General features: G+C 36.1%; 1 protein-coding gene across 2 annotated transcripts in view; it reads left to right on the top strand.

Moving 5' to 3' along the window:
- The window catches only part of XPR1 (xenotropic and polytropic retrovirus receptor 1), a 215,991-nt gene that overhangs the window by 166,851 nt on the left and 32,113 nt on the right, over positions 1 to 17,027 (top strand). For both annotated transcript variants that reach the window (XM_088845293.1, XM_055419154.2), the window contains exons 10-11: positions 3,896 to 4,067; positions 5,450 to 5,644. In XM_088845293.1, the coding sequence (XP_088701419.1) occupies positions 3,896 to 4,067; positions 5,450 to 5,644 (367 nt within the window). The remainder of the gene's footprint in view (positions 1 to 3,895; positions 4,068 to 5,449; positions 5,645 to 17,027) is intronic.

Raw genomic sequence — 17,027 nt, 5'->3', positions numbered from 1 at the left:
ATTTCAGATGAGATTTGGAAGGCTTAGAAAATTCAGGTGTTGATATGATTGCATCATTACAATAACAAAATAGTACAGTAGTGTACATTATGTGCTAAGTGAGCATTTCCCCAGTGCATCCTTTTTTTTTTTAAATAGGAAGCTGCTATGATTCATGCATGACCAGTTATTCTTATTAGCAGAATGATTCCCCATTGAGTAGATATTTATCTGTGCATCTGTGTGTGTTAATAAATGAGAACTTGTTGATGGAATAGGTTGGCAGTAATATTAGAAGAAGAAATAAGAGACTAGTAAAATATACTTTGGGAAGCACTGACATACAGAAAGAAGTATTGTGGTTTGTTGTATTTGTAATAATTGTAAATAGTAAAATATATTATTTATTGATTATTTTAATATTAATTGACCTATTGACTTATTTTTAATTCAGATCTCATTGAGTAAATTTGCCCTTAGATTTATTTCTAGTGAATTAACAAGAATTTTCTACTGTAGTTAAGTTTCCCTGATACAGCTCTTTTGAAAGCTTCATCTTAAAGTAAACTACATTTCCCTTTTCTGTGTTTTCCTTCAATTTTGGGGGGAAAAAGAACATGTCACCTGGCCATAATGGTAGGCACTGGGCACCATTTATATTCACATTTTAATTTGAATTGATAGGTTATTCCTCTCCCCAGTAGACGCTAGAAAAAATTTTCTAAGAAATTGATTTGTTTCTATATTAGTATTATATGTCAAACTAATACAGTTTCTTTGCATTCATTAGTTCATTTATCCTCTATCCAGATCTGTATTTGTCCTCCTTGTAATCCAATTAGGAAGCATAAAAAAATGCCTCAGATTTTCTAAACAAAAATATCAACTTATTCTTATAGAAGGCTGCATAAAGCTTTTAGAGTATTTTCCTATATTATTTTGAAATTGGTTTTTCTAGTATTTTCCTTAGCTATATAATAAAATTTTTACACATATCTCTGGTATAAGTACAGAAATGTTCTCATTTAATAATGCATTGTCTGGGCATTTTTATGTGTATCAATTATTTTGTGTGTGTTAGTCGCTCAGTCGTATCCGACTTTTTGCGACCCCATGGACTATAGCCCATCAGGTTCCTTTGTCCATGGATTCTCCAGGCAGGAATATTGGAGTGGGTTGTCATGCCCTCCTCATCAATTATTTTATTCCTTTTAATAAACCATGAGATTGGAACTACTGTTAATCCACATTTTATAATGAGGAAAACCTAAGTCAGAGAACTTAAATAAGGTCATGCAGCCAGGTTGTAATGGAGATGGGATGTAAGCTCAGGCATTCTGGCACCATAACCTGTGTTTTTAAACACTACCATTTAACAGACCTGGTAGTCATTTTATGTAAGATGTTTAATTTTGATTATTGGATCAACTAATGGAATCTTAAAATCAGATTTGAAAGACTGTGATTATGTATAAGTAGAAATTAAGACTTTATCTCCTTAACTGTTTGTCTACATTAATTCAAAAATGATGTTAACATATATTCTTTGTAGTAACTTGTTAGTGGCCTTTTTGTGTTTGTGGGTAAAACATCAGATATCCAGATTGTTTCTAGCTTTCTTAATACTGTTTCTCAGTTATTTTAATTAAAATCAAATCAGAGTAGAAGTTGAAAGACCTTAGCCAGAATAAGAAAGGAAGGAGAATTCTCACTTAAAAGGGGGAATTCAGGTAAATCTAAGATGAATTTGACCATGTGTTAGGGCCTGACTTATCAGGGAATTAAGTATGTTCTGCTTATTTTCATCTTCATCTCTGCTCCCTACACCTCTGACCAGACTACTTGCTCACTTCTTTTTAAATATTTCCAGGGTATTTCGTTTGCCTGTCTTTAATAGCAGTTACTACATGGTGCTATCAGTATTTCTTTTGGTGTTTATTTGCCGAAAGGGATTGTGGGTGGTACAGGCCATGTTTTATTTATTCATTACCTTCACAATGCCTGACATAATAAATACTTAATGAATCTTTGTTAGATGCATGAGTGACTATGATTAAGTTCATTGGTTCTCTTATACAAACGTTGACCACTCCCTCCTTTATCTTTTCGTCTTCTCCCTTCTGTAAATTTTCCCTTCCTCCCAGTTTCTGTTTTATGTTACTCCTTTCCTTTTCTAGTCCATCCCTCTGTTTCTTTGTTTCTTATTTAATACACTCTCCTACTCTTTTGCTCTTACAGAGGTTTTCTCTAATAGCCAGGTTACAAGGCTAGGTTTGGCAGGTTGTGACAGTAATGGTAGTCTGTCTCGTGTCAGTGAGAAATGAGAAATTTGCTCTAGGCTACCAGTTTCACAAAAGCCACGAAGTTTCACAAAAGTCCACGACTAGAGATTGAGTTAGACTTCCTGATCCTTTGCTGCTATATCATAACTTGTTCTCTTGTTTCTCTCTCTTGGAATCCTTTAAATCCATTCTGTACCTAGAGTTTTTTAAAATATTATACAAACTGATGCCAGAACCTCTTTGTGCATAAATGATTAACATCTCAATCCCTAACACCTCCTACCCGACCCTACCCTGCAAAAAAAAAAAAAAAGTTTGCTGTATCTGAAGCTTATGGTTGCAGACGATAATATCTTTTCTGGCTTACTGAAAGAGTAAGCAAGTGATCAAAAGATTGAACCATGGACTCAAATATGTCAGCTCCAGAAAGTTATGTTTTAAAGCCTATATTGTGTCCTGCAGACCCCTGCTCTAATTTTTAAAGCTCCAGGATAGCTATCGCCCAGGATTGATTTGTAACAAAACCGTTTATTGTTTCCCTGAAATAATCAAAGAAATTATTTAGAGAAAGGATAGAAAGAACCAACCAAGTCTGAGAGAAGAGGGCCATAGTCTCCCAGGCTGGATATGTCTAGTAAATACCTCGATGGCAGGGGAGCTGTAGACTCATTTTCTCAAAACAGTTGCTTAAATTCCTTGTTTTAGGAGTTCATTTTCACCTGTGTGAGATAGAAAGGGTCTAACAGGGTAAAAAGGAAAGCTGCCTTCATCCCATCTTCACTTCACTCACGGCCTTTCAAGGCAAGTTGGTACAGTTCGAGCCTCTTTCTGGTGATAAGTATCTAACTCCTCCCTCTGTGATAACAGGATTTTCATTTGCAGTGGTAAACAGGCTTCCACAAAACAGGGTTAGAAAGTGTTATCTTCTGTAAAAGATATGGATAACACCTGGCACATAGAATTTGTTATAGTTAATGGATTATAAGAAATGCATCATGAGAAAAGTACGCAGCATGGATTAGTGTTCAAGACGTATAACCTGAATTTATTTATCCTTGTTTTCATAATAGTGGGGTGTGGGCTGATTTTTGTGACATAATTTCAAGAGAGATACGACCATTGCCATGGCACTAGCGAAATGAAAGTGACGTTGGTTAGGGAATAAGACATACTTCAGCCAAGGTACTATCCTTCCCTTCCTACCTTCTGTAGGCAAAGAAGAGCTTTGTATTCAGTTAGCTAAGATGGGAGAATATTCCAGAAATAATCATAGCACATGGGTCTCCAGCAAATTTATCTTAGACCTTAATGGTAAATGTCCTCTCAGTGCATTTCTGCCATTCTCTCTGCTTTCAACTTCAGCTCTTCCCACCTCTCTGCTTTCTGTTTTTTGACTCTTGCTCTTCCTGCCTTCCCCCCTGCCCCACCCTTTTAATTTCTTTCTTAGTGATCTATTCAACTCATTCTTTTCATTACTAATTTTGAACCTGTTGTTGCCGGGTCCCTGTGTTTGTGATTGGTTCATTGGTTTCCATTTTATCAACTAAATCATGCTGCAGAGTCAGACACAAATTAGATAAATTTAATATGAATTTTCTTGTTTCTGTGTTTTCTGATTTTTTTCTTTCTCCTAGTTTCGAGTATTTACAGCCCCCTTCCATAAGGTAGGCTTTGCTGATTTCTGGCTGGCCGATCAGCTGAACAGCCTGTCAGTGATATTGATGGACCTGGAATATATGATCTGCTTCTACAGCTTTGAGCTCAAGTGGGAGGAAAGTGAGGGCCTGTTGCCAAAAGATTCAGAAGGTAGGGTATGAATGTGCATCCACACGACTGAACTGCCAGTGTAAACCAAGAAATATTGGGAATGATAACCGAGAAATTTAAGCTCATCCGATAATATTACAAACTTAATTAAATGTACTTGGCACTGTTTTAGCAGTATCTTTATCTGATATAATTTGGCTCTTATATATTATAATTTTAGCCACTCATTTGCCAGGAGATTTACAACTTACATTTAAGGAATTCTAAAACTAAAAAACTTCTAGTACATCGGTAATTATATCACAGATGCTCTATTGTCAACAGTTGCCACAACAATTGCTTACGATGATCAAAAATACTGATTATTTAGAAATTAGATCCAGTGCTTTGAGCAAGTCATTAGAGATTGTTTTTTAGTTCTTATTGGAGACCTTGTTTTTCTTTTGACTCTTTTTGTCACTCTTATTGTAGCTTATGCCAGGTATTCTAGTTATTAGGGAATTTTGCCTTAATGATGAAGACCAAATTTAGGCAGATTATGTAACATCTGACTAATAAAAGTTAATAATGCCAGCACCAACACAGATTTTCATTAACTTCCAGCAAATCACAACTCTGTTGTATGTTGAGCCACTATGATACATTTCCAGAATTTGAAGAAAATTGATTTACCAGCTCTGTTCTTCTCATTTAAAAAATGTAAACTCTGCCCTTTTTTTACTGTTGTTGTTGCTGTTGTTTGTTTCTTTTGTTTCAAAGAACAAGAGTGTGAACAACCTATAATGGATATGTTGTAGGGTTTGGAGTTCATAAAACTGACTGTCATCAACAGTGATATTTGTAGGTTTTCCAGATGTTTCAGGTTACAGGGCTTACTAATTTTTTTCCTCTTTGATTAGTGTACTCAACTTCTAATTGTCTTACAGTTTTACTGCACTCCTTCTCTGGAAGGAGTGCAGTAAAACTATACAAAGGGGCCTTCCCAGGTGGCTCCGCCTGCCAATGCAGGAGACCTGGGTTCAATCCCTGGGCTGGGAAGATCCTCTGGAGCAGGAAATGGCGACTTACTCCAGTATTCTTACCTGGAGAATCCCATGGACAGAAGAGCTTGGTAGGCTACAGTCTGTGGTCACAGATTTGGACACGACTAAGCACGCACACAAAGGCATAGATTACAAAACTGTAAATCTAAGTGGGCAGATTTTTATAAGTTCCCACTGTGTATTTCACCTTCTCTCCTTGGCTTACCTATCACTAAAAAGTTTAATATAATAGTTGCAAAGAAAAAAATGATTCTGAAAAGCAGGTTCCTTGCTCTTAAAGACTTCTTAATGGTTACAGTATATGACTAAATGATGTGAACAAGTTTTTAAAGTTTTTTTTTTTTAATTGTAATCTTTTCTTCTTTGAAATCTTCACAGAACCAGAAATTTGCCACAAATATTCATATGGTGTGCGGGCTGTTGTTCAGTGCATTCCTGCTTGGCTTCGCTTTATTCAGTGCCTGCGCCGATACCGAGACACAAAAAGAGCCTTTCCTCATTTAATTAATGCTGGGAAATACTCCACGACTTTCTTCACGGTGACGTTTGCAGCCCTTTACAGCACTCACAAAGGTATTCAATGATTGTGAAAAGATTTTTCAAAATCCTGATTTTTACCACTTGAATCTGTTTCTTAATCTGGTTACCTTTCTATTTGTCGTGCTTTTTTTCCCCATTGAATTTCCAGTCCCCAGTTATAGTAGTTTGTCCTTGAACACAATTTTAGCCTCATTCCAGTATTTACTAACAAGTACCATTGAAAAGAATCAAAGTCATACAGAATAGGAAGGATTTGTGATAATGTTTGAAATCCTGAATTATGTTTATTTAATGGGTTCAATCCAAGACACATTGGGTTTTCATTTGGTTTTTTAGACTTCTTGTTCATTAATGAGGTTGGGAAATGCTAGGTGAAAAAGATTCCCTCTAGCAGTCATGTATATTTTTAATCGTTTCCCTTCACCAAGTAGTAACGTTTGTTTCCACCCTATTTAACTGCAAATTGAGTTCTCTGATCTCTCTAGTTTCTTATCTCCATGGCAACTAGTTATTACTTGAGACTGTTTTTCTGTTGGGAGGAGAAAAAGGCTTTTAGGTTCTGAGCCACATGCAGTCGCTCCTTTTGAATTTTTAACCTTCTTCTAAGAACCGTCAGTCAAAGACCTCACTTGGTTTTACTAAAATGCCTTCCTTCTTTGTTTAAATCAGTGTCAGCCTACACCTTAGAAGCTGCACTCTCATCTAAAGAAATGTTACCAGTTGAAATTATTACAGTTATTTTTAGATAGCTTGATAAAATTTTTTCTGGTGATTTTTAATTGAGGTGCTGTATTTAGGAGCCTTACCTAGTGCTCCAAAAGTGCTGCTATGAGTCTTATGGTCTTGAAAGATTAGGGTGGATTTTTTCTTTTGAAAAGCTTGAGATTTGGTCCAATAGAACACCTTATTGATACTTCAACTTTTTGCGGTAGATTCTGTGATTGCAGTAACATTGATAATGTAGCCAATAATTCTACCACTAAGGAGGCACTCTTGTTAAATGATATAATTTAACTAAATACCTCAGTGAAGGAATCACATCCTAAAGCTCCCTTAAGTTTTTTCTTTTGTAACTCCTCTCTCATGTGTACTTACTATTTGGCTAGCTCCTCAGGCTCTCCATTGTACATGCTTACTTGTTGGCCTGGGATACTTAACATTGTGTACTCAAATTGTGTATTTTAGCCTTTGTGCAGGTCTCTTCCTTTGAAGATTACTCCTCTAAATTTCCAGCCATTCCATCAACCCTGATTCTGTCTTGTAGGCAGTAAGACTTATATTTCTGTTACTGGAGTAGGAGTATTGGGAGCACCCTTAGGCAAAAAGCCACAAACTCAGTGGCTATCCTAAGTAAGCTCAAGCTTTTTGCCTGCTTTTGGTGGCTTTCCAGTTTGTTCTAATAGTTATTACTCTTTTTTTTTTTACTTGACTTAATATTATGTTAGTTTAAGGTGTATATTGTAGTGGTTCAGTATTTTTATACAAAGTGGTCATAAGAAGTCCAGTTATTGTCTTATCACCATATAAAGTTATTACAGTATTACTGACTGTATTCCCTATGCTGTACATTAGATCCTTGTGACTTACTTATTTTATGACTGGAAGGTTATACCTCTTAGTCTCCCACACCTATTTCATTCATCCTGTAACCTACCTCCCCTTTGGCAACCACCAGTTTGTTCTCTGTATATATGTCTACTTCTGTTTTATTTGTGGTATTTTTTTTTGGTTCCACTTATAAGTGAAATCATACAATATTTGCCTTTCTCTATCTGACTTATTTCACTTAGCATAATACCCTCTATGACCATTCATGGTATGAGAAATGGCAAGATTTCATTCTTTTTTATGACTGAATAATATTCCGTTCTGTGCATATACCACGTCTTGATCCATTCATCTATTGATGGATGCTTAGATTGCTTTCATATCTTGGCTATTACTAATGAGGCAGTGAACACAGTGGTGCATATGTCTTTTCAAATTAGTGCTTTTGTTTTCCTCAGGAAAATTCCCAGAAGTGAACTTGCTGGGTTGTGTGGTAGTCCTATTTTTAATTTTTAAAGGAATCTCCATACTGTTTTCCATAGTAGCTGTACCAATTTAAATTTCCACCTACAGTGCACAAGGATTCCATTTTCTCCACATCCTCTCCAAAACTTGCTATTTGTTGTCTTTTGGGTAATAGTCATTCTGACAAATGAGAGGTTTTGTGGTTTTGAATTGCATTTCCATGATGTTTAGTGATGTTGAACATCTTTTCTTGTGCCTGACGTCCATCTGAATGTCTTCTTTGGAAAAATATCTGTTCAGGATCTCTGCCCATTTTTTAAATAGGTGTGTTTTTCTGGATGGTGAGGCATATGAGTTATTTGTATATTTTGTATGTTAACCCCTTATTTCACATGCTTAGTCTCTCAGTTATGTCTGACTCTTTGCGACCCCATAGACTATAACCCACCAGGCTCCTCTGTTAATGGGGATTTACTGATTCTTATCTGTGCTGTGCTGTGCTTAGTCACTCAGTCATGTCTCTCTCTTTGCAACCCGCCAGACTCCTCTGTCCACGGGGATTCTCCAGGCAAGAATACTGGAGTGGGTTGCCATGGCCTTCTCTAGGGGATCTTCCCAACCCAGGTATCGAACCCAGGTCTCTTGTATTTCAGGCAGATTCTTTACCAGCTGACCTACCAGGGAAGCCCTAATTCAGAATTAAAACTAAAAAGTGAGGTATTTACACAGGGGTATACATAAGTATTGCAGTTTCAGCTTTAGCATCAGTCCCTCCAGTGAACATCCAGGATTGATCTCCTTTAGAATGGACTGGTTGGATCTCCTTGCAGTATAAGGGACTCTCAAGAGTCTTCTCCAACACCACAGTTTAAAAGCATCGATTCTTCGGCCACCTCATGCGACGAGTTGACTCACTGGAAAAGACTCTGATGCTGGGAAAGGTTGGGGGCGGGAGGAGAAGGGGACGACGGAGAATGAGATGGCTGGATGGCATCACCGACTCTGTGGACATGAGTTTGAGTGTACTCCGGGAGTTGGTGATGGACAGGGAGGCCTGGTGTGCTGTAATTCATGGAGTCGCGGAGAGTCGGACACGACTGAGCGACTGAACTGAACTGACTGATACATAAGTATGTTAACTTCAGTCAAAACTTTGTTGTTGTGCATCAACTTATTGTGCTTTGCAGGTGTGTTTTATTGGGGCTTCCCTGGTGGCTGAGATGTAAAGAATCTGCCTGCAATGCAGGAGACCTGGGTTCGATCCCTGGGTCAGGAAGATCCGCTGGAAAAGGGAATGGCTACCCACTCCAGTATTCTTGCCTGGAGAATTCCATGGACAGAGGAGCCTGGTGGGCTGCAGTTCATGGGGTTGCAACTGGGCGACTAACACTTTTACTTTCACTGCCTAGAGCTGGTTTATATGTGTCTTCCTTTATGGAAATCTTTTTAAAAGATACACTTACGATCACCTTGCATGTGTATGGTGGGGGTATTGTACCAGGTATCAATTATGAATGTGTTTGGTCTTTTGTTCAAGTAACAGCTGTTTGACTGAATTTGATTCATGTGCCCACAGACAAATTTTTAAACACACAAGCATTTTTTAGAGAGAGCATTGGTTGTATAGCCTAACCATATCCCTTAAATTAAAAAAACAGTACAGAACACTTTTTATAGTTGCTATTAAAAAAACATTATAGTTGCTACATATTAAATATTTTTATCACTAATTTTTCTTTTTAACAAAAAGACAATTCAAAGTAACCCTTGACAGAAAATTTGACATTAAATGATAATCAGAAGTAGAATCTGATTTCTCTTGTTTCCTTGGACAGTATTCCAAGAGAAGAGATATCAGAAAACATAGACTTTAGCAATGATCATTGAGCTAAAAGAACAGATTCTGTATGGTTAATGACGTAGATCTTTTTCTATTGAATGTGTATGTATTATTGCAAAGGACACATTTTCTGAAGGGGGAAGTGTAGAAAATGGTGAGGTAACCTTGTTCAGACTCAGGATTCTGAGTCCTTTCAGAGAACTAGCCTAAGAGTTACCATAGTAACAGCATTATTGGGGGCATTTTCAAGATTGTTCCAAAGGTTATGTCCTATGCTGCATGGTTTGTAAAAATGGATGCACAAGAATTAACTCTATACTTAAAACCCAAGTGAGGGAAGTAAGAATGATAATACTGCAGCTAGCCCTCCCTTGTAGTAAGAAGGAAACACACTTTAAATATTTCAGTATATTTTATTTTCCATCACTGATTTTAGAAATGCTCAATCTTATTTTAAGAATCCACTTTTCATTACAAGCCTAAATTAGAAGCCATTCCTACAAATTTTTTTGTTCGAATTGGGAGTAGAGGAGACAGGAAAGTGTTGTAAATGGTTTTTGTGTGTTCTTGAGGCTTCTTGGCTTTGGCTAGGAAAAGCCAGTGAAAAGCCATTATGTTGTTTTTTCTAATCCATTGATGCAGTGAGAGTACTTCATTAGATTTACTGTTTTTCATTTACAGTTTCTAACATTCTAAAATATTTATAAATTCTTAGTAGTTTTTGCTCTTTGCTGTTCTCTGAATACATAGAAGGATATAAAAATGTTATTTTAAAAATATTTTATATTTTACTTTAGACATTTTTGTTAGCATTTGTTAGCATTTACTATAAGACATTTTAAAATACTTGGAAAAGAAATATTCTCTACTCACTAAAAGCTGAGTTCATTTGTATTTCTTTGCTCCATTGTTTTCCGGTGCCCAGATATCGTATATCTTCTAGATCTCGTCTTCTTTAACATTCCGTAAGGGGTGCTGTGGCCCCTAATGAGGATTCCTCAGCAGTAGTTCAGTGCTTTCAGTGCAAATAGTCATTTCATTGTTTTGGGTGAGCACACATAGTCCTGAAGTGCTTCCTCTCTCCGGGTATGGCCTGTTGGTTACCCTGTTTCTACCCTGAATAATAGACTTTTATGCCAGAATTTCCAAATTTTAGTCTTGTTACATTATAATAGAAACACAGTTTAGTAGTGTTGTTGTTTTTTTTTTTAATCTCTGGGGAAACTTTTGTTTCATTAACTTTTTAAAGACATAAACTTTTAAAAAACCACTCATTTGAATAAATGCTTTCATTTTGGACTTAATGTTGAAAGTAGCTCAAATCTTTAACCCTTTTGAAATTGGATACATTTTGCTGTAGTTTTTCTAGCCTAACTAATGCAGACAAGAGACATATTATTTTAGAATTCACCACTTGTCAGCATTGGCTTAAATCTTGCTGGATGCTATAAAATTAAATATGAGATATTGTTTGTTTCTGATTATTAAATTGACTCTAACAATATTTCTTGAGTAACTTTCATCTACTTGGCATTGTGCTGATTTTAAATGGTTTTATAAATATTACACTAACAATCTCTTAGTACCTTAAATTGTTTTAAAAATATTAATTATAGATTTGAATAGATTATATTTTTGTATCATCTTTGTCATTTAAAAAAAAGCTTTTTAGAAAAACACTTATACCTTGATGCCATTTTTGTTGTCTTTTCTCTAATTAATTTTTGTTTTCTTAATTGCTCTTTTAACTGATAGATGTAATTTGTTAGCACTTCTGTGTAAATTGTGTTGCTTTTGAAACGCTCATGCACAAAAAGTTAAAGTTTAAAAACAATCTCTGTTATTGCTTAGATACTAGTGGAGGATCTGTGATGTTTAAAATAGAAGTCAAAATTATTTATGAATTCAGTTTATGGAGCAATTTGTCTAATTAAAAGGAATTTAAAGATAATTACTTGAAAATAAAATTTAGAATTTTAATTTATAGATTATTTATGTTATATATAATTTTCTATGAGACTATTATTAGTGAAAAGTATAAACATTGAGAAAAATTACTGTTCTTAGGTATTTTCAGCAGAAAGAAAAGGAAAAAGTGAGGAGCCAAATGAGTTACAAGGCTTTAAGTTCCTGCTTAGTATATGTTACTCTAGGGAATATAAGTAGTAGATTATATATGATCTCTTTCTTTCAGTTTCATAATACCGTAAGTGTGTACTAATCAGATATTGCTGTGTGTTAAACCACCCCAAACTTCAGCAACTTAAAATAGCAGTAATTTATTCTTTATGTATGTGTAGATATTCTCCTGTTTATCTGTGGGTCAGCTGGAATTGGAACTAGATTGGACTCAGCTGGATTGCACGGCTTCACACCACCGTTTTCATTGGGTTTTTGGTGCTTCCCTGAAAGTTGGGTTTGAGTTGGCTACATGTTTATTCATTTTGGGGCCCCAGCCAGAGGGACAGCAATTATCCAAGGAAAATCTCTTCAAGTGGTACTAACAGAAACAGTTCCGTTGCACAAACACATTTTAAGTCTTTGCTTTCCTCACATCTGCTAGCCTTCCATTGGTCAAAGCAAGTTGTATAGCTGAGCTTGAAGGAGTCTACCCATCCTTAACAGCCAAAGCAAATTATTAAATGCAACATCAATGAGTAAGAGTCACAGAAGAAGGGAGTGGAAATTTTTAATCTGTAATCTAATCACCACAAAACAGAAATCAGTTTTAACTGATTTTTTGTAATTGGAAAGGATATAAACATAATTTTTCAGAATAAATAAACGTGACTAATAAACATAGGAAAAATGTTCTACTTCACTAATAGCAGAAGAAATGCTAATTGAAATCATATTTAATCAAAGAAGTGATGATACCCTTTGCTGGCAGGTATGTAGAGAGATGGACACTCATTCTGTTGATTGAATGTAAATTGGTAAGCAATTTGGTGATTCTGTCAAGAGTATTAAAATCATTCATACCTTTTGACCTAGTAAGTTCCTTTCCATAACTTTTTCCTAAGGAAGTGATTAGAGAAATGGGTGAATATGAATGTATGTTCACAGCATTGTATAGTAAAAAATGAAAGTAGTCTAATAAATGTCCAGCAGTAGGAGAATAATTTAATTATAGTGAGTTTATTTGGTGACTTTTAAAAAGTGACCCATAGTACTTGAAGAATAATGATATTATTTAAAGATAATAATTATTGAATACTTCTATGCCCTAACATCCTTTTAAGCAATTTTAAGCATTTAACATGCGTTGACTTATTTAATCTTCATAGCAACATTTTGAGGCGTTAGAATCAAAGCTGAACAGTAATGTGGCAAAAGTAAATTTTATTCAGGAACTGTTACAGTAGAGGAAAAGAGATCTCAGTACAGAACTGGGCTCAATTTTGAATGTAGAATGGACAAGTGGGGATTTATAGCCAAGGAGCAGGGTGGTGGTCACTGAGTGGAAATTGCTAAAAGGAAACACCCAACGGTAAGGGAGAATTCTGGCTAAACCGACTTGACAGGATTTTTGCTGAAATTAGACCAGGGTGATCAGATGCCAAAGGTAGAGGATGAGGAATTTGATGAGTTATCGAGGGTGATTGGATATTGAAGGTAAAGGATTCTCTCTAAACTGACTTAGCAAAATTCTTGCTACAACTGGGAGATGCATGCTTGACAAGAATGAACACCAAGTTTTAGGTCTAGAGAACTTAGAGGAGCCTGACTAGAGTTATATCAAGGAGAGTCTTTGTCCATCCATCACTTAAACTCTATGTGCTACCGACCAACCCTGGAATAACGTGGGAGGGAATTACCTGCAGATGTGAATACCTGGGGGCAAGGAACACTGGATGCCATTTTAGAGAATGGCCACCACACTGTGGATCTTACCATTATTATTCTTCATTATTCATTTGCTGTGGAAATACACATGTACTAAGTGGCACTTTCAGAAAAGAGAGAGAAACTCTTAAGTCCTCAGTCTTCAAGATAGATTTCCAAAACTCTGGGAGTTTTGCCTTCCAATAACCCTCTATACCCAGGATTCATATGACAACCAACAGAAATCCTCTGGTTATTTTAAGAAGGAAAGTTTATTTCAAGGATGTTGGGTAGCTTACAGAATCCCCAACAGACAGTGAAGATATCACAGCTTATATGCACAACATTACTGATCCTGGCTGGACACCTGTGTTACCTCTAGAACTGCAACTTCACGTATCTCTAGCATGAGAATGTGGCTACTTCTCTTTGCCTGAATAAATTCTGTGTGTACCAAAGAAAAAACAGAAGTCTTTGATCGAAGTAATCACTTGATCGTCATTTTTAGGTGAAGAAATTGAAAACAGGTTAAGGACTTGCCAAAGTTCTACAGTTATGAAATGAAAGAACCTAGGTTATGAATCTGAATACAAACAATATAGCTCCAAAGTCAAGTAGCAAGTAGGTGACAAAGTTAGAATTCACACCCAGGTCTTGTGATTATTTATACTCTACTCTAAACTCCCTTCTAATGTTATAGGATGACCTGAGCTCATCTCACAAGTAAAATGTTAAACTTGTGGTAAACACAGGAAGATCAGATAGGGTAGTATACTGTCCCTATGCCAGTGCCAAATAAACTTGTGTTTGGGAAATCACAGAGGTACATTGGGGGAGAGTAATTTAAACTGTACTTTTACATGGACAGGCCACATCAGAAGGCCTCTTTGTGATCCTTTTGTACTAATGGCCACATTCGTGGAAAACCAGAGACATTGCCAGGAACTGGCTATATCACATTAACAGTCATGCACTTTTATTAGTAAGAGCATTATGGAGTCAGCCCAACTATAAAAATAATTCCTCTCTGCCAGAAAATTGAAAGTCATTCTTGAATTGAGTAACTAACTAACATATTAATGTTCTTTCAAGTGATGGGAGAATGGTTTGACATGAACAGTTTGCTTAGAGTTTTATTTTTTGTTAGGGTCCTGAAATTTTCTTTCAAAAAATACCAGAGATAATTAAGTATTTGTTAAAGCTGCCTGGCTAAATCCTTAATACATACTGTTAATAAACATTCCAGGATGCTTCCTAGAATGTAGCAAGCAAAATGTGGAAAGAAAGACCAGTGACTAATACTCGGTTTCATTGGTAGTTGTTTTTTTTTTTTTTTTCTTTTTTAAAAATTTTTTGGCCATGTTATGCAGCATGTGGGGTCTTAATTCCCTGACCAGGGATTGAACCTGTGCCCTCTGCTTAGCAAGTGCAGGCTCCTAACTACTAGACCACCAGGGAGATCCCTCTTTGGTGGTATTTTGAATGAGGTATAAGATCTGGTTTTAATTGAAATGTTTAGAGTGAAAGAATTTTTTCTTATGTTAAAAGTAGTATTTTCTTCACATATTAAAATAGTGCTTCTGCTTAATAGGAGGGAAAATAAAGCATCTACCTACTGCTTAAATATCACATTGATGTGTTGCATTTCTATGTTCCTCATGTGGGATTCTCAGGGCTCTCTGTAAATACTTTTGTTTGCTTCTGAATAATAATACCCTGGAGCATCTGTTTTTTTAATTGATTTTTTTTAAGAGCGTATTTCTTTTAAAAGCAGAATTGTACTACTTGCAGCTATTTTAATCTCACCAGGAAGTCTATTCAAAAGAAATGAACATCTACCAAAGTGGAATACTGAGGCTTATGTAACATTTCATAGCTGGTGTAGAAAAGACCAGGGCACTGAAGAAGGACAAACTGAAAGTCTAGGATCTGTTGTATAGTCTTCTTCCTCCTTCTCAGTTATGAATATATGACCAACTGTATTTCCTTCCTCGACTGAAACAAATTTGATATTTGAAACCAGTATTTAAAATTTACCCTTCATTTAACCTTCCATTGCAGAAAGTGGAATGTCCTCACCTTTGAAAGCCAAATCCCTCTCTCTGCTCAATTTAATCAAATCCTCTGCCAGGAAGAATTTTAAAAGCATCATGTTAATGAAAAGCACTATTTCATGTTGAGAGAAGAACATGGGCTTTGGAGTAACCATGACTAAGATAATTTAGGAGTATTTTACTGAAGACTGAGGAAGAAAAGCCATGAGATTGATCATCTAGATAGATGCCAGAGACATTCACTAATTAAAAATATACATAAGGATCCATCTTAAATACAGCATGCGCGCATACACACACACACACGCACAGAATCTGTCGATCAACATGCCAGACCAACAGTTAGAATCATGACTTAAAGGTGAAGTATTCAAGACATTCTCATTAAAATCTCGACCACCATGAGGATATCTACAGTCATGTCTATTATTTAACATTCTTTGGATTATAATTATTATATAAGAAAATGAAAAGAAAGTAAGAATATTAAAACTTTTAACTGATGAATAAAATAACATTTATGGGTAATATGGTTGTTCAGTGCTCTCACATTGTCCTTTCATGAATTTTTTATTGTAAGTGTATGTTTCTTTTATAAACAGGAAAGTGGTTATTTTCATTAAAAAAATTAAGAGAGTTGTCCTAGACTATCTTTCTAAGACAGGATCCTTTGGCTTTTTATATTCTAATATTCTCATAGAGCTATTTGCCATTATGTATTATCTTGGCATAGATTATTTTATTTTGAACCTGATGTTAACCCTGAGAGAAAGTAGTAGTTGTTATTGTTTTAACATATCAGCAAGATTAAATGGCCTGCCCTGGGTCACATGGCTGCTACTGCTGCTGCTGCTAAGTCGTTTCAGTCGTGTCTGACTCTGTGCGACCCCATAGATGGCAGCCCACCAGGCTCCCCCGTCCCCGGGATTCTCCAGGCAAGAACACTGGAGTGGGTTGCCATTTCCTTCTCCAATGCATGAAAGTGAAAAGTAAAATGAAGTCACGCAGTCGTGTCCCAACTCTTAGCGACCCCATGGACTGCAGCCTACCAGGCTCCTTCGTCCATGGGATTTTCCATGCAAGAGTACAGAGTGGGATGCCATTGCCTTCTCTGGGGTCACATGGCAGTAAGTAGCAAAACCATAATTCTCAGCCTCTGAATCCATTCCCTTTTCTACTCTAAAAAAGTTATTTCCAACAAGGTAGCATGATGTAATGCTGGGATTCTAAAACTTAGGTATATGTGTGACTCACCATGAATTATTACTTAAAAATGAATAATATTGGGCCCACCTATAGTCTAATTCACTAAGATTAGGGTAATGACCCAGAAATTTACATTTTTAACCTGTACCTCATGGTACTTCTATTAAAGGTGATTCATTGACCACACTTAAGTAAACATTAGTAGACTTTGAAGAAAGTAGTAAGCAAATATGGAAACAACTTGGCTTGCATACTGCTTCCTCTCACTACTATTTGTAAAGTCTTAGATACTCAAGCAGTGAATAGTAGAGAAGCAGTAGAATATACTAAGTGAGAGTGTAGGCTTTGGATCAAATACAACTTGGGCATGTTGCCTGATAACAAAGTTCCCACTTCATAAGAAAGCTTTAAGAGAGTATGTGTTAATAAGTTCCTTAGTGAGGAATGAGAGAGCAAGGGCAGAGACAGAGTAGAAGTG

The sequence above is a fragment of the Moschus berezovskii genome, chromosome 17, assembly GCF_049115385.1.
Source record: "Moschus berezovskii isolate FMDL1 chromosome 17, NW_MosBer_1.0, whole genome shotgun sequence".
Taxonomy (NCBI): domain Eukaryota; kingdom Metazoa; phylum Chordata; class Mammalia; order Artiodactyla; family Moschidae; genus Moschus; species Moschus berezovskii.
This window is presented reverse-complemented; position numbering and strand designations above follow the sequence as displayed.